At 37.0% G+C, this 25,148-nt stretch overlaps 2 protein-coding genes across 2 annotated transcripts; one reads left to right on the top strand and one right to left on the bottom strand.

Moving 5' to 3' along the window:
* Positions 1-326: 326 nt before the first annotated feature.
* On the bottom strand, positions 327-2,396 carry FAAP24 (FA core complex associated protein 24). Its single transcript, XM_088536441.1, is given in 6 exon segments — positions 327-579; positions 1,086-1,148; positions 1,150-1,239; positions 1,525-1,664; positions 2,036-2,178; positions 2,383-2,396. Coding segments are annotated over 5 exon segments (654 nt in total). The 5' UTR covers positions 2,148-2,178; positions 2,383-2,396; the 3' UTR covers positions 327-330.
* Positions 2,397-2,680: 284 nt separating this feature from the next.
* Positions 2,681-22,620, top strand: CEP89 (centrosomal protein 89). Its single transcript, XM_088536442.1, has 19 exons — positions 2,681-2,719; positions 3,716-3,822; positions 4,988-5,143; positions 5,780-5,978; positions 6,274-6,379; positions 6,499-6,527; positions 7,331-7,385; positions 7,614-7,829; positions 8,246-8,388; positions 8,622-8,672; positions 10,384-10,467; positions 11,082-11,185; positions 12,886-13,001; positions 13,776-13,956; positions 14,784-14,951; positions 15,638-15,779; positions 16,552-16,641; positions 18,271-18,440; positions 22,324-22,620. The coding sequence occupies exons 1-19, from the start codon at positions 2,681-2,683 to the stop codon at positions 22,559-22,561; spliced, it is 2,394 nt and encodes a 797-aa protein (XP_088392568.1). The 3' UTR covers positions 22,562-22,620.
* Positions 22,621-25,148: the final 2,528 nt, after the last annotated feature.

The raw sequence follows: 25,148 nt of genomic DNA on the forward strand, positions 1-25,148 counted from the left end.
GAAACACCACCTACATATTAACGAAATGTTTATTCTGAAAGAAAAAAAGTACAGAAAATGTTTTTTATCTCTAACCACTGAAAAACCGAGAGATTTCTCCCCATTTTTCATACAAGACACATATAAAACACTTTACAGCCCTTGTTTCCAGCTAAGGTAAAACAGTTCTGTATACACGAGCAGAGAAGCTATAGAGAGAAAGCAGAAAAGTAACCTCTAGACACAGTCAACTCCTTTCAGTTTTTGTCAGAATTATTAAAAACAAAATCTTAAGAGCTTACAAGGAAAAAGGGAAGAAAAAACTTCATGTTCCAAAAGAACACACGTATGTCAGGAACTGTTGGTAAAGAAAGTATAAATTTGTTGTGCTACTGTTTGTCCAACTACTGTCTCCAGTTCTTTGACAGATGCATTACAAAGTCTGTGGATGCTCCCAAACTGCTGCAGCAGAAGCAGAGCTTTTGTTTTTCCAACTCCTGGAATTTGCTGCACCGTCCGGAACACCGAAGCCTCCGCTAGCTGAGAACACTGCTTCCGAAGAAAGGGGTTACTACTGCGATCCTTACTTTGCTCACGGACCTGAAGTAAATCAAGATCTTAAGTGATACCCAGTGCTTAAAATAGTTTCATGCATCTCAAAGAGGTCAAGGATATCACTAGGAGGTTTCAGAAACAGCCTCTTCCCCTTAACCATGTGCCCTTAATAACAGTTTTCTTAACACCAATCTCTTTCTGATGCAATCAGAAACAAGCTAAAGGCAAAAATAAACATGGCAAAAAGAATATACTTTTCCCAACCTGAGACAAAGCAAAATCACCAATCATCAGTTTTAACAGAGAACTTACTTACTTAACTGAGGATAGCTTAATGCTAGGCAGTGGTAACCAATGCAAGAGAACATAAAAATAAATCCAGTATCAACTGCACATTTCCTCTTGGCTCCCAAATTAGACCACACTATTGTTGCAAGCTTATTCCTTACATTCAGCCAACAAACTACTGAATTCCTTTAGGATCACAGGTACTCTTTTGGAACAGGCTTTGGTATTTTAAAAAATACATGTCTACTAACAGAGACACTTACGAGTTGAGTAATAAGCTGAGCAGCTTCTCCTTGATTTGCCACAGGAAGCAGCACCATGCCAAGTTTCGAGCACCACAAGCTTCTGCACGGCTAAGAAGTACTGCTCACTTATGGACGTTCTCTCCACAATTACAATTCCACCAAGGCTGCTTGCCTTTATTGAAAGGAAAAGACAAGACACTGTCAATGATAAGATTCAGTGCAAATAAGAGGAAACTTCTGAGCTGTCTGGGAACAAATCCAAGGAAGAATGGAAGTGGCAATAGTACTGAAGTTTAATACAGCATTATCACATAAAGTCATTATTCATTTTTATTAGTTTTTAGCTGGAATACCTCATGCATATTTATCTCCACTAGAATCTGAAAAACATGTTCCAAAACACTGGAAAAGAAATTGCCATCAGAAACTTTTCACCTTCCCTTTATGCACTACTTACGTTCCTAAACCGAACCAATCTTCGTTTGAATTCATCCCCTGCAACCAAATCTGCTTCAGAAATATATAAAATGCAGGTTTTGTTTGGAAGATGGAAATCCACAAGTCCCAAGCTGTCTTCAAAAATGAGCTTAATTTTCCCTTAAGAGTTAAAAGACAAAAAAAGGTCATTAAAAATGGTAGTAATTGCTCTAAATTTTTTTAACGTGTGTCAATAGCTCTAGTGACGTAAACCTCGACAGCCAGTGGCAGCCCCTGGTAGCCCCTCTGCCGCGGCCGGTTCCCGGGACGGGCGGCTCTGGTCTCCTCCGCGGCAGGAGCAGGAGGCAGGTGCGACAGGGGCGAGCGCGGGTACAAAACCGACACGCAGGAGCGCTCAGTGCAGTAACACTGGATCCATCCCGAACGGAGGCGCAGTCCCCACACGGCCACGGTGTATCCTGGCCAATCCAGCAATACTGGGAAATGCCGACTGGGAGGTACTTGCCCTTCTCCCAGTCGCTGGCACTCACCTTGTAGCCTCTGGGATATTTCCGACCCTCTCCATTTCTCGTTTCCAATCGCGTGTCCGTAAGGGACAACGATGGAGCCTCCTGTCACAGGAGGCTGCCCTTTTGCTGTCATTGGGTCTGTTTTGTCTCAGGGCACTCGCAGCCTAAAGGAAAAGTGAGAGAGGCAAGCGGAGCGTTAGCACGTTCTGGAATGTGTCCCGGATGGGGTAGGTGGCATCTTAGCCCCCCGGCTTACTTCGCAGCTACGGTTAACACACAGAAATTGCTCGGAAATCTTGTTCGCTAAGATACAAACCGGAACTTTGCGAGTTCCAGCCACAGCCGGCTTGGGAACGAGCCCAACTCACAGACACATCCGAGGTCAGTGGTGAGCGCCCAGCCCTGAGGAGGCCAGCCCGGCTGCTGCCTTCGGAGGCACCGCCCGCTCCCCGCCGGGCGAGGGAGGCCGGGGCCGCCTCAGCGCGGCCGCCGCCGCCCGCTCCTCCGCCGCTGTTAGGTTGCTATGGCCGGAGGAGGGGCTGAGTAAGGCGCGCGTTGATTGGCGGGCGCGCCCCGCCGCAGCAAATCCGCGGCGCCCTCTTTGCCGGGCTGGCGGCGTCGCGGAGGCCGTGGCGCGTCCCGCCGTGTCGGCTGCCCATGGCGCTCATGGCGCTCAGCCTGCGCAGAGGCCGCCGCGGCCCCTTCGTGAGTATCGCCCGCCGGCGGCCTCCCCCCCGCGCCGCCTGCGGCCGCTCCCGCGCGGGTGTTCGCGGCGGTCTCCGCACGGCCGCTTCGTTCCGTTATTTAATAGCGCGCGCTGCGGAGTCGGTGCTCGCTCCCGGGACAGGCATGGAGCGCTTCAGGAGTGGTGAGGGAAAAGCGCCCTGCAGCAGCTGAAGTGCAACCCCCGCCTCGCTCCCTGGCAGCCACAGCGCCCGTCCCACGGCAGGAGGGCAGCGGGCACGGGCTCCGCTGCGGGAAGCCCCTTTTAGACACGAGGCGCCTTCGCTGCGAGGGGAGGCCGGAAACCTGAGCGGAGACGACGGGGAGAGGCCCCGGGAGCGGCGCCCGCCTGGAGCGGGGAGGGAGGCGGCTCCGCAGGGCCCCCCGCGACAGCGGCTGGGGGGGCAGCAGAGCAGAGGGCTTCTGAGCTGGGACTTCACGTTAGCCTCTCAGCCGTCTTCATGGAGCTTTCTCATTAAAAAAAATCATTTGGATTTTTTTTTCAGACTAAATCCTTATGACTTTGAGATATGTTTAGTGCATCTCCTAGTACCTTGTCTAAGGATTACCTCTGATTGAGCAAAGAATCCTTTTCTACGAGGAGGGCTGAGTTGCTCTTGTCATGCAGTGTTCAACTGTTTTTTTTTTTTTTTTTGTGGGGGGGGGGATGTGTGTGTATATATGTATTATAAAGAACCTTAGATTCAGTACAGTAAAATTGTACATTTGCAGCTATGGCAAATGGAGAACTTTTTGTTGTAAATTGTATTTCTAACATTCATATGGTTAATCCATATCAAAAAGTTATACTTAGAGCCATTTCATTTGTTTACATTAATTGCATGTATTTGTTTCCCCTTTTATATTAGTTTACACGGTTATTTTTGTGCATGTTCAGTTCCGTGTGTGTGTGTGTGTTTTTTTTTTTATTGTTATCCTTAAAGTCATTGTCAACTAATTTTATTTTAAATTGTTTAGAAACACATAGCTCATGGCCTGGTCCCTGCTGCTACCATAGCTCCTAAACCTGCAGTTCCTCGCACCCCTCCCCCTCGTAGCCCAAACCCTTCTCCAGAAAGGCCCAGGTAGGTTTTGAGTTATTTTAAAATTTTTACTTCCTTATTTTCATTTTATTACACTAGCATAGTAGAAAAGCATGATTAGAAAAATTGCATGTCCTAACTGTGGTACTTATATTCTATTTATGAAGACACTTCATATTTTTTTTTAATTGGATCATTTTCCTTCTTTGGACTGTAAAATACATACCTGCCTCCCTTTCGTAGGAATGCTCAACACTTTGGATTAATAACTTTTCTGGATATGTAACTTATTACAAATCTGGGTCATTTATAAAGAAATACACTCGTTGGGGTCATTTGGCTACTAGAGTAGAGCGGAAGACTAGCAGTACTAGCACCTTCAGTGAGGAAATTTAATAACCCATTTACAAAGCAGAAATTAACCATGTGTCACTGTAAATATTCTATAAAGTAAAACATAGTTAAAAGCCTGCATTTAAAAATGTTTGATAAGCTTTGAATTAGCTATACAGTCAAGCTATATAAAATAAAAACAAATTTATTTTCCCTTCTATTTTTAGTTTCTTACGGGTTTTCCTTTATACTTTCTCTACATCTAACTCAATTCTGGTGGTTTTCTAGTGCCTGTAACATTCCTACTTGATACTAGTTCACTTCTTCCTTTTTTGATCCCAGTTGTTGTCATTCCTGTTACAGTCTTCACCCATTCTCTTTTTTAGTCCTTTGATTTTCTTCCTCTTCATCTTACCCTTATGTAGCATCCGTCAAATAGGCACTTCTGTGCAGTTCTGCTTGTGCTGTGTTGCAGTGCTCTGGCATTTATTAACAGCTTCGGGGGCAGACAGCAGAACATGCAACAACATTTTTTTTTTTTCTCTCCCCAACACATCATCTTTACTGTTACAATTAAATTGACTGCTAAATGCTGTAAACTATCAATGCCAGTTTCAGGCATGTAACTCAGTTTTTGTCATGCTTTTAACCTGGAAAAAAGAGAGGTATTATTTTACTCTTATGTATCTACATTATGAAAATATGCCCTGTTTTATGCTTTACCGTGGGAGCTAATAATTTTAAATTGATGATTATTAATTTTGAACTTCTCCCTTTGCTAAAATAGTGAAGGTATTTTGCAAAATAAATATGTGAAATATGACGCACAGAAGACATTAGTTTTGTTTCACGGTTGCATTCTATTTTCTTCCAGATCTGCTCTAGCAGCAGCTATCCTTGCGACAACACTAACAGGACGCACTGTTGCTATTCCTCAGCCTCGTCAACGATCACTTTCTGAAAGTGATTCCACCTGTGTGGAACAAGAATGCTTTGAGCCGTATGCGACATTCGCAGAGCTCAGAATGGGGTAGTGTGTACTTTCTGTTTTGGTGTCTCACACTGGACATAATATAGTGATATTATTTTACATAAGAATTACAGCAAACTCATTCAATTCCTGGTGTTACTGCCACTTATTCAAACTTTTTTTTTCCTGTACAAATAAAGAATAAGGATCAGAGAGACTTCCAACTGAATTTAATTTCTCATAAAATTATGTCATGCATGTAGTTGTCAGAGGGAGAGATCTGGATTGTACACAGCATGTGGCATGTACTTTTTCTCCTAAATAACTATCACTTAGACAAGCAGTTTATCACTGAGGAATCATCTGAATTACCTACTGGGCATTTCCTTTGTGCTAAATTATTATTTCAGACTATGTGCTGTAGAATTAGCAGCTTTCTATCTCAAGCCTGACATTCTCAAACTATATAGAAAAATGTAGCTCAGATGTTAATTCTCTAATTTAAAGCATACACATCGGTCAATTCCTTGCTTAGTTGTCTGTTTATGTCTGCTGTTAATCTGTAATGTATATTCTTAGACTGATGGTTCTGCTTACTACCATGTTTTGCTTTGTTGCCTTTTTTTTTTTTCTTTTTCTCCTTCTTCTAAGAATAAGTGACCACAAAACATGCTTTAAAATGCTTTCAACTTGCAGGCCCAAGTGGAAGCTTGATGGTAGTGAAGAATCTCATGTACAGTCCCTGGAAATATCAGGCAATTACTGTGAGGATGAGGAGGACATGGATACCTATCTTTCAGATAAAGAGGCAGAGTTTAGCTGTCCAAGTACTGAGAAGAAGGGAGAAGGTGATAGCACACATGCCATTTATGCTGTTCCTTGCAAAAATAAAAAGGTAAAGAAAGTACATAATTTAATCTTTTAAAATGTGTGTTAAAAGCAGTAGGAATTTTATTTTGGTGAAAGTGTGTAATGCTTGCCTAGTTCCTTATCTCCTGTTAATTATGGTAAGGGTTAGGTCTTTATTTACGTAAAACTCTACAGCCAAAAAGAATATCTTAAACTAGTGCAGTACTATTTTGTAATGTCCCAGTCAGATGCAGAAGTTTTCAGGCAGATGTCAAGACACTTGGGCATGGTGTATTTAACAACCTTGTAATTATTTAGATGTCATGACTTATTTTACACAGGAAGAGTTTCCACTACCCTGTAGTACTAAAGTTGACGAGAAAGAAGCATCTTCTCATGAAACTGAATTTAAGATGCCCGTGGACAAGTCAAATGTGCAACTAGAAGGTAAATAAATTCTAAGTCAAAAAGTTCAGAAATTCACATGTTCATATGTAACCTTTAATTATGGATCTACAAGTACTTCAGCTTTTAATTGATTCAAATATCTGTTTTTTTTTAAACAGAAAATGAACGGCTTGGTTTGAATTTAAAGGTAAGACTGCTATGAAAATTTATGATGCATTTTGAGAAAAAAAAAAAGGTCTTATAATGAGCTACTGTGCCATCACTTGCAAGAAAAGTAGTTCTCTGTGGCAACAAACTCTTCCTTGAGAGTATAAGAACAGCTAAATTATTCATTTTGAAAATCCCACGACATAGTGGGTATATAAATGATTATGTTGTATCTTCTGGGGCTTCCTCATTTAAGCAAGAAATTAAGTGAAGAAACTAAAGACAGCATATTACAGCACAAGAGCTCTCAGTGGTAATTTTCACTTTCTGATTTTCATTAGGATACAGCTTCTCTCCTAATTATGGACAAGTATGGTTCATGCCATAATTGACTATGCTAGAGTCATATTTTATACAAACTAGACAGGGAACAAGATCCATCCTGTCAGGTTATGAAGTTGTATGGCTATAGCTTTTACATCAGTCATGAGAACTGTACATCTATGACAACTACTTTTTTTTCCCCTTGGGGAAATCTGTAAGTATTTTAAGTGCCCCTCTTATTTTAATCGGCTAGTGATACTGCTAAGTGACAACATAACATTGAGATAGGTAAATGACCAGTCACATACCTTGAGTTAAAATCTCTAATCTTTAAACCTTTACTTCTTTCAGGTCAATAAAAGGTTTTAGGAAAAAGAAAAAAAATAATAATAAAGGACCTAAAGGGGAGTTGAATTGTTTCAAAAGCTCCGTTTTTTAGGTTCTCCAACAGTGATGCTATTCAGTGTATTTTGGAAAGGATAATTGTTAGAGCAAATTTTCTCATTCTTTGTCTGCTAGAAAGAAAAATCATCAGCTGAACATCTGTTAAGTGAGAAGCCTCCACCATCACCAGGTATTTCAAGATTTCTCTTGTGATGTTACTGTACATTCTTCACTTTTAAGGAATGCATGTATGTATATAAAAAAACATTTACTCACTACGTCTAATTTGGAGAAAAAAGTATATAGTCTCTCTAATGAAAAGTGCTAAAATTAGAAAAATGAATTATAATTTGCTGACAAATATTGCTGTATTGAAGTCTGAGTTCTGTCTAAGATCATTGCGCTATGGCATCTACAGATATATCTGTTTGGTCAAGAAAAGCTTGGGGAACTATGACAAAAGAAAAATTCAGAGAACTAAAACAAGAAAACTGGTCTCTAAACAGTGCATGTCAGGCTTTAGCCCAAAGAGCTGAGGAAGCAAAACAACAAATAGAAGAATTGCTATTAAAGCTAAAAAGTCTGGAAAAAGAAAACAGAAGACTTAGAGAAGCTTCAGAGACACAAAGAGAAGGTAAGGAACATTCTTTTTTCCAGATAAACTCTTTCAAAGTTGTGTTGTATTTTTAGAAGCTCTGACAACCTATTCTATATTAGCAGTTTTCTTCTTAGCAGACATTTGAAGAATAAATATTTTCTATATTTGTAGAAATTTTATCAAAATAATTACATAATCATGAAGGAAAAGTTATTTCATAGATGAGATGAGGTAGATTGATTACTTGTTACTTGCTTGTTTCAAAATTTATTAATTTAATTAGCAATTTTTTATGCATTTATTACATTATAGTATTTGGAGAGAGATTCTCTTTCCATGATTCCACCTGAGAGATTTTTTTCCCATTAAAATTAACATAAATATTAGTTTTTCCTGAGTTTTGATTGGGCTCTTGTTAAATATATCTTCCTATCTGTATACTTTTTAACTAGAGGAGGCTGCAGAATTGCTTTCTTTAAGAGAACAAGCACAAGAACTGGTGGATGAGAACGATGCTTTGAAAATGACTGTCCATCGTTTGAATGTAGAGCTAAGTCGCTATCAAACAAAATTCAGGCCATTGTCCCAAGAAGAGGTGAGAATGTTCAACTTTAAAAGGTGCATTTATCTTAAAGTTGCATTAAGACACGCTCTTCCCCTCTATTAGTGCTGTTGACTTTGTGAGTGTCTGTTGCATATATAAACATGTAATTAGAAACGTAAGCTCAACTGGGGTAAAAGCTGCAAGTAATCCACTTTTGCAGTGGGCAGTGATTGGTGCTTCAAAAGTAGAAAATAATTTCAACTTCTTTAAAAATTCTCTTTTAGCATGTAAAACTAAAATGTTTACCTATGAAAGGACCACCACCCCCATGGCTGGTAAGTAAAATACAGTTTTCATTTATGCATTGATTCTTTTTTAAGCAAAGAAGCGATTTACCTACAGGCACTAATATACCAAGATTTACAGGATATTATTTAGTTACTCTGAAATATCACTCTGATAGAATATAGTAAACATTTATGTTTGTTCCACAGTAAGATACAAGGCAAAACTTTACAAGGAATGGATGTAGGTCAAATATGAGTGTATGGTAAGTTACACACTGCATACAGTTGGCAAATTTTATTAATGTGAAATAAGTATAGTTAACACTGGGGATCATAAAGACCACCTTCACTTTAAATAGTACCTGGCATATAATTTGTTTCAAGGTCTGTTGCTTAATTGCTAGTTTTATACTGCGATTATTTATGTTGTTATAATCTGTGAAATGCACTGTCTTTGCAACATGTGAAACAACTTCTCCTTCATATGCTAACCTGATCTTAAATTTTCCTTCCCTGTTGTTAGTCAGACTAAAACCATACAGAAATAGAAATATCCTCTTTGCTCCATCTTACAAGTTTTAATATCCAAGACTAGCATACATATTTGCTTAATTTTAAATATACAGCTTTATGCTAAGAAAGATACACCAGTGTAATAATAAGGTATAAACTGAAGGTATAAAACTGAAATAGGTAGCAAAGGGAAAATGTGGAATCTGATAATTATAGGCCCTGAATCCCAGTTCTCTAGGACCTGACCTGGACAGACACCTGAGTTGAAATCTAGGAAACAAAAGACTCAGCTACATAAACCTTATAGATGATAATATTTGATCTTATAAATTAAGGAGGATGACTTATAATAAACATTTCAAAGTTTCTTTAGAAACTCTCAAATAAAATTTGAGAAATATGCTACCTGAAGCATGAAATACCTAAAGTTTCTGACTCTTGAAAATGTAAAAATTACTTCCCCACCCAACAAGTGATCTTGTCTATGTTTGATTATTCTTAATAACATTCACTGTCATGTTTTAATTTGGCCTCATTCATTAGTTACCACATTCTTCTTATGTACACTGATAAATAATAGCTGCTTTTAGTGAACCCTGTAAGTTCCATCTTTGTTCTTACCAATGCTTTTTCCTGAGACAGTGCTCAAGTGTTTCTGCAGCATCATTTTGCATGAGTATTTGCTTAAGTATCTTTGCATGTAAGGTGATTTGAGTACTCAGACAAGCAAATTTATATATCATGAGTAGTAATTAAGTAATTTAAGTGAAAAGAAGGATTTTTCACTTAACTTTAGTTGATATCCATATCAGGCATCTCCTTCCCAGGCCAAATGATATAGATCTGCAATGTGTAAAAATGACTCTCAGTTAAAATGGCAGGTTATATTAGCTAATTTCCTTTTAGATGTAGATTTTTTTCAGTATGCATTTCCCATGAGAGGAAATTTGTTTAGACTGAACCTATGTTGCACTAAGTGAACATACCAAGAACTCTGGCATCCCTTTGAAAGTAATGATATTATGAATTGTATGAGTCTACTAGAATTACCTTGTCTGTGTTTTAAAGAAGTCTTGAGCTGGTGATTTCAGTTTCATCTACGCTTTAAGTTAATAGCAACTAAAAATCCTTAATAGCCTGTAACACTAGCAATATATAGCAGAAGAGGTCATTAAAACATTGACATTATTGTTTGGAATTGATTTATAGGAAGTTTTTTTTTTTTTTTTTTTTTTTCTTCCCCCAGTTGGATATGAAGTATCTGTCACCACTCCTGTTGGCATATGAAGATAGGCTGAGAGAAAAGGATGATTTAAGTCTTGCACATGAGGCAAGTTACCACTTAAAACCAAATACTTTTACTTCACTAACTCTGAAAATGGTCATCAGTTCCATGAGACTCAACACAGTGAACAAAAGTTGCTGTTCTCATTTATGCCTGCACATAACCAAATTTGGATGAGCTACTACATGAGCTTTATAGCAGAACTGCTGTATCTTTTTGAAGTGCTTGATCTTCTTGGAAAAAATAAGCTATAAAATAATAAAAGTACCCAGTTTTGTTGCTGCAAATCCTCTTCATTGTCCTCTCTTATTAAATCTTATTTCATACTAAAAGTGTAGAGTATCATTTGATAAATACTCGAGTCTCCTGAATTTCTTGAATCCGTACTTAAGGGATCTGTAGCTTGCTCACTACAAATGACACTTAGCAAAAGTATAACACAATTCAAATACCCATAGTGTTTTTAACCAAATACTACTACATTAATGAAGCAGTTCAGGAGTTAAATATGCATGTCTGAATCAAAGAGGAGTAGCGAGACAATACATTGTTGCATGAGAACTAGAAGGGCAACCAGGCAGGCATATATCCTAGTATTTTTATATCAATAAAAATTAAAACAAATATTTACCTTTAAAGATTTTTATTTTGTCTTCCAGGAGGATATGAAGAACTTTAAAATGCGTGTTGAAGAACTGGTGAAGGAGAATGAAGATCTACATGAACAATTAAATAAAAATAATTTTATTACTGCTACAGAATGGCAAGTGACTAATGAAAAATTATTAGTTATTTATTGTTGTACACAAACTTTTAAAACCATCTATCTTAAGGAAAAGTTCTGTACCCTGTAAGGGAATTAAGTTTCTTCTGAAGAGTTAATAGGATAAGGATTTTGTCTTGTTGAAAGAGTAAAAATTTCAAATGCCTGAAATAATGTGTAGTAAAGGTAAACTTCTCAAAGTGCAGTTTTGCACCTGAAGTCCATGCAACTCTGTTCAAAACCTTGCAGATTACATAGTGAACTTACATACTTCTAATACAAGTGTGCCAATGACATAACTTTTATGTTAATACAAAATGATACAGGAATATAACATTAGAAGAATTTTATAGGGATTAAAGAATTAAAACAACAAATAGTGAAGTTAATATATATGGGGATTAGTAATAATTTACCTTTGCCAAGCATTCAGTAGTTGGGACCTGAGATGTGCAAAAAACTGGTTGTACTGGTTTATCACAAGATGATTATGAGCTCTTAGAAGAGGAGCTGTAAAGCAACACCACCACAAACAAAAACAAAACCATCAGTATAGGTCTGTGGTACACTAGAACATAGGATGGGAGGCACTCCCTATGCTTAACCCTACTGATGAAATATGATCTGTTTTATATCCATTTGAAAACTGCAATTTCATGTAGAAAAAGCACTTTGTTTGCTTTTAATCAAAAGTGTTATACTTCAGAGACTTGTCCAGTAAAATTCATGATCCATTCTTCAACCTTAAATTCACGCTAGATATTTTTGCTTGAGAAAAAAAAACAACATGATTTTTTTCAGTTTGTAACGTGAAACATATCAGCCCTGACCTTCCCATCATGAATAATGAATGGATATTGCAACTCAATTTCACTTAATGTTTATATACTTCAAGATGAGGAGATGTAGTCTCAGGTGGTTATACAACATAAAAAAAAAAAAAATCAATAAAAATTTAAGTTAGTGGTCGACTGATGGACATTTGTTCCCTCTTCTATGCCTACTGCAGGAAACCTCACAATAAATGAAATAGGTTAAACTTACCAGCTCCCACCTGCAGAAGTTTTCAAGGAAACTGCATTTATACTTCCCTTTGGGTAGTATCTCTCAACTTTTCTGGCTAGAAGAAAAAAATAATTTCTTAATCTTTCATTATTATTAAAAAGACTGGTATTGGTTTCTTTGAAAGCAGAGTTAACGTTCATTATAAAGCAGTAAGTTCTTTGCTCAAGAGTTCTGTTTAAATGTCCCTTTCCTGAACCATAAATCACTCTGGCAGTATTCTTCTGGATATTGAAGCTGAACAGATGTAAACTCTAACTAAACAGATGCAAAAATCCACTAAATGTTTTGAAAATTGTAATAGTTTGGGTGCCTAGTTACAGAGCTATCTCTAGGTCACCTGGCTCAATTGAGTTAGATAGCTTTCCCTCTTTTTTTATGGTGTTCCTGCTTTAGTCAAACAATTAAATCATTATTTCAAATAGATATTTACAGTGAGGGTTGTGATTTTGTGTCTATAATAATCTTACCGTGGTTTCATACATTGTTTTCTGTCAAGTCTTTCGGTTTTTGTTTCCCTTTTTTTGAAGGAGAGCTTCAGGTGTTTTATAAGTTTAGACCATTGGAGATTGTTTTTCTTCTTGGAACAAACTTCACATTTGAGTGGTATTTTACTTATAAACTAATCATAATTGCAGGCACCAGCTGCAATCGCAGGCCAAGTTAGTGCTGGAAGAAAACAAATTGTTGATGGAGCAACTTGAAATTCAACAAGCGAAAGCAAAAGCTAGTCACAAACAACATATTCAGGAAGGTGAGGTGCCTGAGTTGCTAGTTACTCAAGTAGGCCATAGATGGTACTGCAGGGTTCTTGCATCTGAATATGTGCTCATAAAACACTTCTGAATACAGCTAACACTATTATGAAATCGGGCTCTGGATATCAACTGACACTAACAATTATCAGTATCACTTACTGACACTATATAGCCTACTCTGTTTTAACTTGTTTCTTCAGGAAAAAGTAACCAGAATTGCTAATAATAAACATAAAAGCATTTTTATAATATAAGAATACTTTGAAGTTGTTATTTGTCAAGTAGTATGTGTTTAAGTGTTCAATTTAGAATTTGCAGGGCTTTATTTACTACCTTACAGTCACTGTTTATTGCTTACAGATCATTTTACATCGATGACAGCATTTAACTTTATTCCTTATAATCTGATACTGCTTAAAACTACATGTATCTGTCAAATATATAATCTGTTGTTGTTTCATCAGAGGTTTGTATTTACTGACTAAAGCTTGAATTCAGAACCCTAGAGAAGATTATTTCTTGACAAATATTTATTTCCCTAGTTATTATTATTTTTTTTTAACTGGTTGCTTCTTTTTATCTCTTGAGCTAAGTGCTTGGTGGCAAGATCTAAACTGTGCAAAAGCATAAAACTTAAAACTGACAAATCATTTGTAACACTATGAACAGCTATGAAACAAGTTCTTACTGGTAAGATGGAATTATACTAGGTAATTGAATTAGTCATGTTGTTCTTTTATTTTCCTCCTTCTCTCCTGCCCCCCCAAAAGTCTCAAAATTGACTAAACAGATGATAATCCTAGAAGATAAGAAACGGAGTCAAGATGAAGAAATAGCAGAGTACCAGAAGCAGTTGGAAGCTTTGCGCACCACTTGTGAAGAGCTGAAAGCCAAGCTGGATAGTAGAGTAGCAGCAGAGGAGCACTTTGCTTTGGTGAATGATTTAAAAAGGTATGTGTCTGCATATGCTCTACAGAGGCATAATTCTGCAGATCATTTAGATCCTTACATGCTTACACAGTGTTTTGTAGAAAGTGACCACAATTTTTTCCAAGTAGCAAAGTACAAAGAACAATAAAGAAATATTTCAAAAAAGTTATCTTGCTTTTATAAACAGTTATAGAAACAAATCCCACCTCTAGAGAGATCTGTAGAATTGTTTCTACCGTAGACTACATACTATATGTAGCTCTTGAATACCTAAAGGAGTAGGCACTAAAACATTCTTTTTATCAAACTAATTACTCCAGAAACACTGATGCACCTGAAAAGGTCTCATTCTTTTGCTCCCACCTTTAGGAGAAGGTCTGAATGATCCTCCAATTTTTATTTAAAAAGAGGAGTTTCTTTATTCTGAGTAACATGGATAAAAGCTACTAAATGCTATCATGCAGCATATTCTGTAAAGTAAAGGTTTTAGAATATTCAGTAAATTTGTTTTCAAGTCTAGAATAGCAGAATTGCTTGTTTCTTGGTGCAATATCTTCCTGAAAAATTCTCAGACTTCTTTTGGGTGTTGCTAATAATTTCTTTGGGGAGAAAAGGAGTATATTTGGACTGCATGGAATATCTTTAAAAAAAGATGAAAAAAGAATTATCTGAATAACTGTTTATATTATGCTTCGCCATTTTTTGTGTAATCCTATTACAGTACCTCTTTATGACACCACTGAGAATTACCAACCTCCCAACTTTTTTTTTGTTTAATCTTCACATGAATATCTTGCCAAGCTTGTCCTTTTAGTGAAGTATATATTTAACATTGTACTTCTTTGCAGTCATTTAAAACAGGAACAGGAGAAAAAGCATTGCGAGATGAAAGATCTAATGGAAAAGATAACATCATTACAAGCTCAAAACAAGAAACTGCTTTTAGAGAAAAATAACTTCATGGCTGACAACAAGATCCTAGAAAGTGAACTGGAAATGAAACAAAAGACAAGCAGGTTTTTCTTTTCTACTTCTTAATAATATCTCAGTGTCTCAGTACTTACATTTCTAATAATAATAGAGCAAAAGTATGTGTAAAACTATTGTTTCACATCCCAAGTGTGCAATTTCTAAAGAAATGCAGTTACTCTCCAAAAAGTAAACACATCTCCTTAACCACCTCCTTACTCCTTAGACACCTCTCTAACAGTGCTCGTTGTTAAGTAACTTTAGTTTGATGTATTTTCATACTCTTCTCCACTTTCAGAGGCAAAGTAAGACTGTATCTGTAATGATAATTAAGTATTGTAATTATTAATTTGCATACTGACCTGAAAAATGGCTTTCCAGTACCTGCAGACCTTCTCATGCACCCATGTGGTTCAGAGGTAGACCCAAAGCATTTTAAAAACTAAAACCACTGTTATTGTTACAGTATTTAAGAAACAGGAGCTTTTAACTATTACACAAATTGTTCTTATGAATTATTGTTATTCACACTGCGTGCAACAAAAAAAATATCAAAAAAGCCCACTGATGGGCAGTGATACTTTCAGGATTGCAAATACTGAAAGCAGTAAATCTTTGACATTATATTTGATTTGACAGCAATATTATTTACATTTGAGAGTTGTGCAAGTTGATTTGTACACATAATACAACTATTAATTCCGAAGATCTTTCTTTTTATATTGTTTTTTAGGCAATTAAGGAAGAAGGTAGGTTTTTTGAAACAAGAGTTAGAAGAAGCTATAGAAAAAGAAGTTGCAGCCCATCACTACCTAGAAAACCTTATTGGTTTGGTGGAAAGGACAGCTCAGGAACGTGACCATCTTATATATTTGGTAATTACCTTTAATTACTTAATGTGGCTGCATTTCCATTCCCAAACCACTCATCAAGTTCCCTTCCAATCGTATTGTAATCGTCTCCTATTCTGGCTGCTTGTCTTCTGAAATGTAATCCGTCTCCATGCACTGGAATTACCTAGCAGAACTTTGCCAGGTTAGATGGTACCAAATTGCATGTTTGATCTTATGTATTATTTAGGATAGGATTGGTCCACCTACTTGTAGATACCCAAATGAAATAACCAAGCAAACTCCAAACAAAATAATCTCTCATCAGTAGAGGACAAAAAAAAAATTATAAAGTAAAATATTTTACTTGAGGTTAATCCATCCCTGCTGTATAGCCATTACAATTCCCCATCTTTCTCAAGACTGAGCAGAAGCTGACAATTTTGAAGTCTGTAGGCTTCGCCTGTGCAGAACAATTCCGTTTCCCGGATACTCAAAATTTCTCCTGTGCAGCTGTCTTGCATCTGTATCGTTACTTATCTGTCTCTTGTCCCAAGATGCAGAAAAGATAATTCACTCATACTTGAATTTCCTTCATGTAATGTTGTTTTTTTGGCCCACTAGCATTCACCAACTATTGATAAAGTAGTTATTAGCCTTTATGAGAATCATTTTCAGGACTCTTTCTCCGTCTTGGTTCTAAAGACTACTGGAGACCCAGAGGCTTTTTTTTTATTATTTAAATCTTCTTTGGTGTTTATATTTTGTCCCCCTAAAGTAATGATTAGGTTCAGCTATGTATACTGCATGTTTGCAGGCCAAGTGTTTGGAAAGTGAGAATCATGGTGTTCTCAACAAAATAGTTGAAGGCAGTCTGCGCTTAGGAAGATTAGAAGAAAAAGTCAAGGTAAGCAGTATTTCTAAGCTAAGTATTACATAAAACACCACTTACTCTTGAATTAGAAAAATCAGTAATCTGTGTCTGTGTTTCTATCTGTTTAAAAAAAAAAAAAAAAGTCAGCAGTAGAGCAAAATTAGTTCAGACTCTTTCCCGAGTTGTCTCAGTATATAGAATCATCTATCGGAAGCAGCCCCTCTGCTATCTGCAAGGAACACAGTAATAACTGCAGTGAGAAAGCAGGACAGTATTTAGCGTGAGCTATTCTAGTTTCAGTGACATCCATTTACAATTAACATTTAAACAGTTAACATTTAGTTTGTATCTCATATATATACACACATACACCTGCAAACGCTTTTAAGAATATTTTAATTCATACGGTGCTACTCAGTCATACAAACTAAATGCTTTTATTGATTTTCCCCTGTTACTAGTGGAATTTAGGACAGGGCTATAATGTGAATGAAACAGGAAAAAAAAAAAAAGCTCTCAGAGGGCAGACTAGTACACAATATGCATACAGATCTCAGTCTTACATTTTGTAAATATAATTTTTTGCACTAATGGCATGAAGGTATTTCTTGTGTAGGGTCTTGGTGGATTTTAACAAAAACCATGTGTGTTTTTTAATTTTTTTTCCTGCAGCATTTTGTATGGTGAAAAAAAGAGAAAGTCCTCTAGTTCTTGTAAATAATTACAGCTAGCTCTGGATGCCTTTCTGCTCTGGAGGAACATGTTCATCTTTGTGCATAGCATTATAAGTGTATAAGTATCTAGCAGTGGGTTTTGAGACTTCTCTGGGAGCCTAAAAGCTAATTTATTGGCTTCTATTTCTTTCCAATTCTAATGCTTCAAAATAATCTATCTGTAGCCTACGTCGAACATCACACCGCACAGATATGAGAAGAGTTTAAACTTTTTTTGTAATAATGAGTGGGAAAAAAAACCAAGACTGCATATTGTCTGCTCTTATAAAAACAAGCAGGTAGAAATGTGTAAAATGCTGACAAGCCCTATTTTTCAGTTACTTGTATTCTTACATAATTTAATTGAAGAGTTAGTTCAGAGAGCAAAGATACTTTGTACAAAGAATTTTTATCCATTTTTAAGAGGAAACCAATGCATTTGGTTATTATGTCAATGAGCAGAAGTCATTTCAGCATGTCACTGAAGGAACTACATGCAGGAGCAAAATACTTTAAAATGTGAAACTATTTTTTTTTTTTTTTAGTAATACAACTACAGAATTAAGAAATGATCATTACTTTTGCATGGTATGTTGTTAAATTTGACTGTTGGACAAGTGGTATGTAATATATGCTGTACAGTATAGCTCTACATCATGGAAAATAAGAAAAATATTTTGCCGCTAATTCTTTTCAGTCACAAGACAAACATACTGTATGGCATTCACCATACACCTTGTCTATATAGAACAAAGTACAAGCATAACCTAACTTAACTTGAAAATATTAAGAAAAGACTGTATTGAATACAACCTAACTGCCACAAGCAAGGAATCACTGATGTATAGATGGAGCAGCAAACCAACATCTTTAGCTGTTTTTTCTTTTTCCTGCAATTGTCTTATTTTTGCCATAACCATACTTTTTCTATGATCCTTAACTTCTAAAGGTATATAAAAAGAAAGCATCTGAAAAGCTGGGAGACATCAGTCTTAAGATGACTGAGCAGAAGAGAGAATTTGCTGGGAAGACTGCTCAGTACCAGCAAGAAATGAAACACCTTCAGCAGCTGCTGCAGGACAAACAGGAAACCCTTGATGAAGTGCTGCAGCAGAAAAGGTGAATCAGGCACAGGAGAAGGAATCCCATTAGACTGGATGGTGAAAGGGGTGGCGGGAAGCAACTGCGCACAGCGGCTGCAGGCTCTCACTTTCCACCACAGCCCCCTTTGGTATATGCCACTTCTCTCTGCTCTCCCATATTTAGCTACATGGTAAATACTCTTCTTAACTCCATCCTTCCCACCTTCAGAAAAACATCTTTCAAAGGAAGAATTTGTTCTGGGTGACTACTGCAGTAGAATCTGTACAGTTTCTAAAGTTCAGGAAAGAATCAATTCACAAATACCAACCTGAGCCTTGTCTCTGATCATCTCGGGATCTATAAATCATCACAATACATTAATTATTTAATAGCATCTCTTGCTAAAGGCTGAAGAATCCCCTTCCCCCACAGCTTTCAGACTAGTAGGAATTTAAAGGAATCTAATAAATACACATATGATGGGTTTCCTTTTGAGGTTACTTTACTGTTCTTTTAAAGAGTGACATAGATGGCTACAGGCTGAATAGGAGAGATAACTTTTTTTTTTTTTTTTTTTAAACAAGATCACTGTCATTTGATAACATCTTTTAATATAAAACATCCTTTAATTTTCCCACTTGTGATAAAAGACTTCATAGCATATTGCACTTACCAGCATACATAAAAATAATTACCTCTTTCCACTAAACCTGAAAAGAGCTAAATTAAACACTCATTTTGCCAGTAATCTCTGCCATTTGTGAGAAAATGACTTTAACAGGACTTAGTATCATATGCATATTTCATTAAATGTATATATTGACTGTTTGGATGGTTTCCTTTTTTTTTTTTTTTTTTTTTTTAAATCAGTGTTATAATTTCACTTCAAAAAGACTATAAAACAAGTTAATCTATTTTAAAGGCATCGACCATAATCAATCTAGTCAAAAGCCTAGTATTTAGGTCAAGAGGGCAAACTTTTTTCATGTATTTGGCCTTTGCTTTTAAGTTTTATAATAGCAGAGTTAAAAAAAATCATACCAGTTCAGACTTAGCTATGACCCTGAGATTCTTTATGTCTTGTTCTTTATTGTGTATGTACGTTTGTTGGTAGGAAACAGTTCTGTAAAAGTGTCCTCAGGGTTTTTTTTTTTTTTTGGGTAGTTTTTAGGGTGGTCTTCCTATCTGCCCCCCCCCCAAATTCCAGCTTAATGCCCATCGTTTTTCCCAGGGTCTCCCATCACATCATGGAGGAATTCAGCAGCAGTGGGAGGTCCTAGCATATTACCAGGCTTGCTGGACTCCTGACATCCCTCTTATGTTTCCTAGCTTGTTTCTTCAGTTGGTCCCTCACCTGAAGCATTTACTAGGTGACCCCCAGGAGGACACCACTGCACTTCTTTCCACTGTGCATTTGTTAAATCTGTGAAACATGAATAACTGTTTCTTCTTGTAACAGCGCTAAATGCAAGGCAGTAGAAAAAAAATCAACCCTGTAGTTTTGGGAGAGTCAGTAATACTAAAGTTTTGTTCAATTCCACCTTCCTTGAGTTGCCATTTTGAGACCTCTTAAGTACGGATGCCTTTTAAGAACACTGGAAATCCACAGCAACCTTTCCTCCAGATGGGCTTGTGAGAAAATGATATAATTTTCTGCTCTCAGAGAGGTGATAATCATAATATTTTTATTGCTTACAGAATAATCTAATGAATCAGCACTTTCACATACCTTCCTTAAATGAAACACATTGCATGTTTCAGATATAAACAAAGTTAATATGATTCCAGGGTAGAAAATCAGATTTGTAAGTGCCATCATGTCATATTTATGTCACAGAACACTTGGTTTGTTTTCTAGGTCACAAACTGTTTTATCATTTAAGTCTAGTTACAGCTGCTGTACTTTGCACGCTATATATCATTTTGAAAGCCTTAGTAATAAAATTGCCTTATATTGACCTTAGAAGAGACACAGCAGTAGAAGAATCTCTATATATGCAACAGTAATGGAAATTGTTTTTCTTCCTGATAACAAGCTTATTTTAACAAATAGATGAAATAGATGAGACTTTTGTGAAGAATCTGGTTCAGACTTTCTCCTCCTGTTAACTTCCTGATCCTGAAAAAAACACTTCATTCAGGTCATGTTTATCACTCAATGAGACATAAAACTTTTTTTTTTTTTTTTTTTTTTTAAATTGCTTGATTAGGGGTAACACTTGAATATGGATGCATGAGTATGCATGCAGACTCCAGTTGGAAAGAAGTGGCAGTAAAGAACAGGAGTTTATCAAGAAAAGAAGGTTAATTAAAAAAAAAAAAATGTAAATGCTCCAAGATCACAAGACACAAGGCAGAGTGGCCTTGTAGGTGAATCTCAGGATCGCTTCTTAGGAGAATTCAATAATGTCATTTTAGTCTCCCAAGATGTAAGCTAGGATAACGCTAATGGTCTTTGTAAAGCATTTTGAAGCATACACTAAGTAACAGGTAGTACCAGTCATTCTTATCATTGCCTCAGTGAGACATATTATACTTTATGGGAACAAAGTCTTTTCATCTACAGTTTTGGTGTTTCAAAAATGCAAGGAATCTTCACTTTTTTTTTTTTTTAATTTAGCAGAATGAAAAAGGGACAAACTCATTAATGTGGCTTCATGTTCTTGGCAGGTCCTTCTGAGACCTGTACTGCTTTCACCTGTCTTTGCTGGCTGTAATTCCATGTAATGATCTCCTCCCTCCACCAAAAGTTCATTCCAAACAGCCCTAAAATAATTCTTGTATGTTCTAAGGAAGATAAATGACCAAGTTCCTGTCTTCCATCTGCACATCCAATCACAACGTTAAGCTTGTTGTTTGTTTTCTAGGTCAGGGATACTTTTCACCACTTCTTTCTCAGTAGGAAGTGTTATTGATCACAACCAACCAAAAAGTGCTGATGATACATTTCCTAGTTCCCACCTTTTGCAACAAGTGTAGTATAAATGTTTGGCGATTAAATACTGTTATGTTTTGCACTGAATGGTCTCCCCATTTTTAGAAAGTGGTATTTCAGAGAATCTGTATAAAGGACCAGCTCTAGCAAGTGCTTCAGGTCATGCCCTGAAATTACTGTGTTACACAAAATCATGTGACTACAGATTTCTCTACATGCTTAGTGGCTTTACTTTCCATATCAAATGATCTTAGATTTCTGAGTAGCCTGGTATATACTAGAAATGAGTTAAAAGAAACACAAGAGTTTGACCTTGGTGAAAAATAATGTACTAAAAAGTGTGCAGCTGGAGTACACTGCATCATTAAGTGATGTTAACTGCTACATTGGAAAAATAACCTGTTTCTTAAGAGAAATTCAAGCAACGAATTCACTTATGTTTACGCAGTCAGGAAAATCAGCCCATGAAATAAGTTAGAAGGCAGTCAGAAGGGTCCTTCATCTTCCTCCCAGCCTGACACAACCCCTCTCAGTTTGGCCTCAGCCCTCTCCAAAGAGGCTTTAGCTGGGCACAGCCAACACCCACATTCAGTGGGACCAAACTTGTTTAGCCTCTCAGTGGATGGAGGCCAAACTCCCAAAAGGGGGGATGTGTATTAGAGACCTACCTGGGACAGGAAGCAGAGCTGCAGTCATGACAGATCCAGATTCAGGGGGCTGTGGCATTCACAATATTTAGATCTCGTGTGCAGTGGTTTTTTTGGTGCAGATGTAATCCAACTTACTAGATGCATCCATTTTCTCCTCGTATCCTCTCTGACTTGGTACTTACTGGAATTTTAAAAATATAATAAGAATTATTACTATTTAATTCAGAACTTTACAAGTATTTGAATATGTACATTGTATAATTTGCTAAGAAATAAACTGTAATTACATACTGCTGAAAAATGTTTTTAAAAATAGAATTTCTTTTTTTCCTAGGCAAGTGGAAGGTGAACTGGAAGTCATCTGGGAATCTACATCCAAAGAAAACAGGAGAATGAGAGAACTCTTGCATAAATCTCTGGAGAAAAACAACATGTGGAGCACTGTCAGAGTTCATGAGCCATACTTTGATGAGAACTCTCAGAAAGAGCTAGTTTATGGACAGGATTTTAGTTATTGTGATGTGAAACCATCACCACTTACAAATGGAGCTCAACAAGAATGTCAGGGATAAGAACAAGTGTGCCTTATGCATCTCATCCAAGAAAAGATTATTCTGGAGAAAGAATTCTATGGCTCAATTTTGTTTTCTCAACACCACAAATGCAATGGAATGGCATGTACTCTCTTCAAAAGTCTCTTATATATCTGAATTCTAAGGCCTAATATCAAGAAATCCAAGAAAATTATCAAATAAAGTATGACCAAAGTGTGATGAAATTTTGAGGGGAAAACAACACCACCACAACAATCTGTCCTTTGTTCTTTGCTGGTGATGAAGTATCATGACAGCCTGTGATGCAAGAATACCCTCACATGGGCTTACCTGCCAAAACCTCTTCTTACCGTTTTAGGGATAGAGGAAAATTTTGATAGTGTAACAGGACAAAAACGTTTCAGTTTGATCTTCCCTGAAACCAAGTGCCTTAATGACAGCTGGTGCTGGCTGAATGCACAACTGTCCAGCAAGCAGACTTACGGGAGCGCAACGGTCAGCATGTTCTCTACCGCAGGACAAGATGGCAGCAGATTACGCAGCCCTCCAGACTGAGGGGGCCTTCCCTCTTCAGATTCAACTGCGTTGCCGGAAACCTGAAAGGTTGTTTTTAATTCCCCATGGCATTTCCTGCAGCAGTGCCAGCCTTCAGATTAACACAATGTGTATCTGTTATAACCAATGATTTTGCACAATATTGCATCTCAATGTTGAAGTAGTATGTATCAGTATGAAATAAAGGGCTTTTTTTGGAGTTAACTTTTCATTTGTTGAATCAGCTTTTTGATTGTTGCTTTGTTTCCACAACACAAAGTAAATAGTAGCAGAAAAAACATTGTTATAAAAGTATCTATAACACTACAGCAGCTGTATAATATTAGAAATAATGAAGCATCTCCTTTGCTTTGATAAAAGTTAACAAAAAGAGAGCAGAAAATACAGTTTAAATTCCACTATATACTCTTACTGGTGGGGACTAGAAAGTTTACTGCTCTCCTGAGGCAGTTCCCCTCCCAGCACAGTCATGAATCAGCACAACAGTATTACAGAGCTGAGGGTGGAGAGAGTACCTTGCCCCACGTGACCATTTTTAATAACTGTTTGTGTGTAAGTACTTTTATAGCAACCTTCCTCAATTCAGGGGAAAGTCAAAGAATCTACAAAACCTCACAGCAGTTGCAAAATCCAGGGTTTTACCTGGAATGCACTCAAGTTTCACCTTGATAGGAGACAAGACAAAACAAAACACTAACGTAGCTAAGTCATAAATACATGTCACTTGTGAAATCAGTGCATGCTTAACACACATTTTGATTTCCTGATCTGGGAATAAAACAGGTGTAACAGTCTTACTAGCTCAGGAACAATAAATCTTCAACCAGCCACATGAAAACTTTTTCTAACAATGTTGGAACTATTGGAACTGTTGGACAGTTGGAACTGTCCTCTCCCAGGTACTTAATGAGTAGCAGATCTTTTAACTCATTTAGTGCTCCTGGGTTTAACTTCATCACTTTAGAACTCAGCACCTCACAACAGCAAATAAAACATCAGAAACCACTTTCCATTCAAACAATATGTGCAGGGTGTCTTTTTTGTTTTCATTTTGTATACCGAGTCCTCTAGCTAAGCCAGTCCTGCCTCCTGTCATCCTCCCAACTAAATCTGAAATGGGAGGTCCGAAATACCTATAAAAAGGTAACTCACATGCAGACAATATAGACACTTACAGCCCGTTTCCATCAAGCGCCATCTTAATATTTACAGCTTCCATGTATACCGAGGCAGTAAACCTGAAAGAACATCAGGGAAACACAGTTGTACCCATATTGTTTTTCATGGTTTTCAACATCAAATTTGAAAATATGACATAGACTTCATTTTTAAGCTTGGTATCTTTCTGATGTGCAAATGCAACCCGGGATCTACGTATGAAAATGGTTTACGTATCTGTTCTTAACTGTCCTTTTGAATAGGTCTCAGGATTTTCAAGACAGAAAAAAATATGCAGGGAAAACTTTTTGTGCATAAATCCTTGGAAACAGAAATGAGATTTTCAAAAATTCACTCAATATTAGCTTCACTCTTCCTCCAGCTAGAGTAAATTGGAAATTTTTATCTTACATTTCTTCTACATCCACTCTGTTTTCACAGCTCTTTTTAGAGCAGATTCAGAGGAACCTTGACAAGGGAACTTTAACACTGAACACGCTCAGAAATGCTACACGTGCTTCCTTATTTGCATATCATTAGAACACTGTGTTAAACTTTAAGATAGCATTTAACAAAATCACTAGGACGTTATCCATACTCTGTTTGCATAGCACTTGCAAGGAAATTGAGGGAAAACAGGGATGAAGTCTTCCTTTTGTGGCTCAACCTTTCTTTTTTGCTTACTAAAATCTCCCATTTGGCCATTCTAGAAAGTAAAATGCTGAATTGTTTCAGATTAACAAAAGTAAACACATTTCCAACCATGTGAAGTATTATAAAAATAGAATTAATGATTGACAGTACTATTTTCCATTTCCTTCTGAGAGTTAGGAGAAACACATTTTCTTCTCTGCCTACAGCCAAAGAGCTGACTTCCCCCTAACTTTCTTTC

Source organism: Tinamus guttatus, unplaced genomic scaffold (assembly GCF_059628265.1).
Source record: "Tinamus guttatus ecotype Peru unplaced genomic scaffold, ASM5962826v1 Tinamus_guttatus_pri_ptg000674l, whole genome shotgun sequence".
Classification (NCBI taxonomy): domain Eukaryota; kingdom Metazoa; phylum Chordata; class Aves; order Tinamiformes; family Tinamidae; genus Tinamus; species Tinamus guttatus.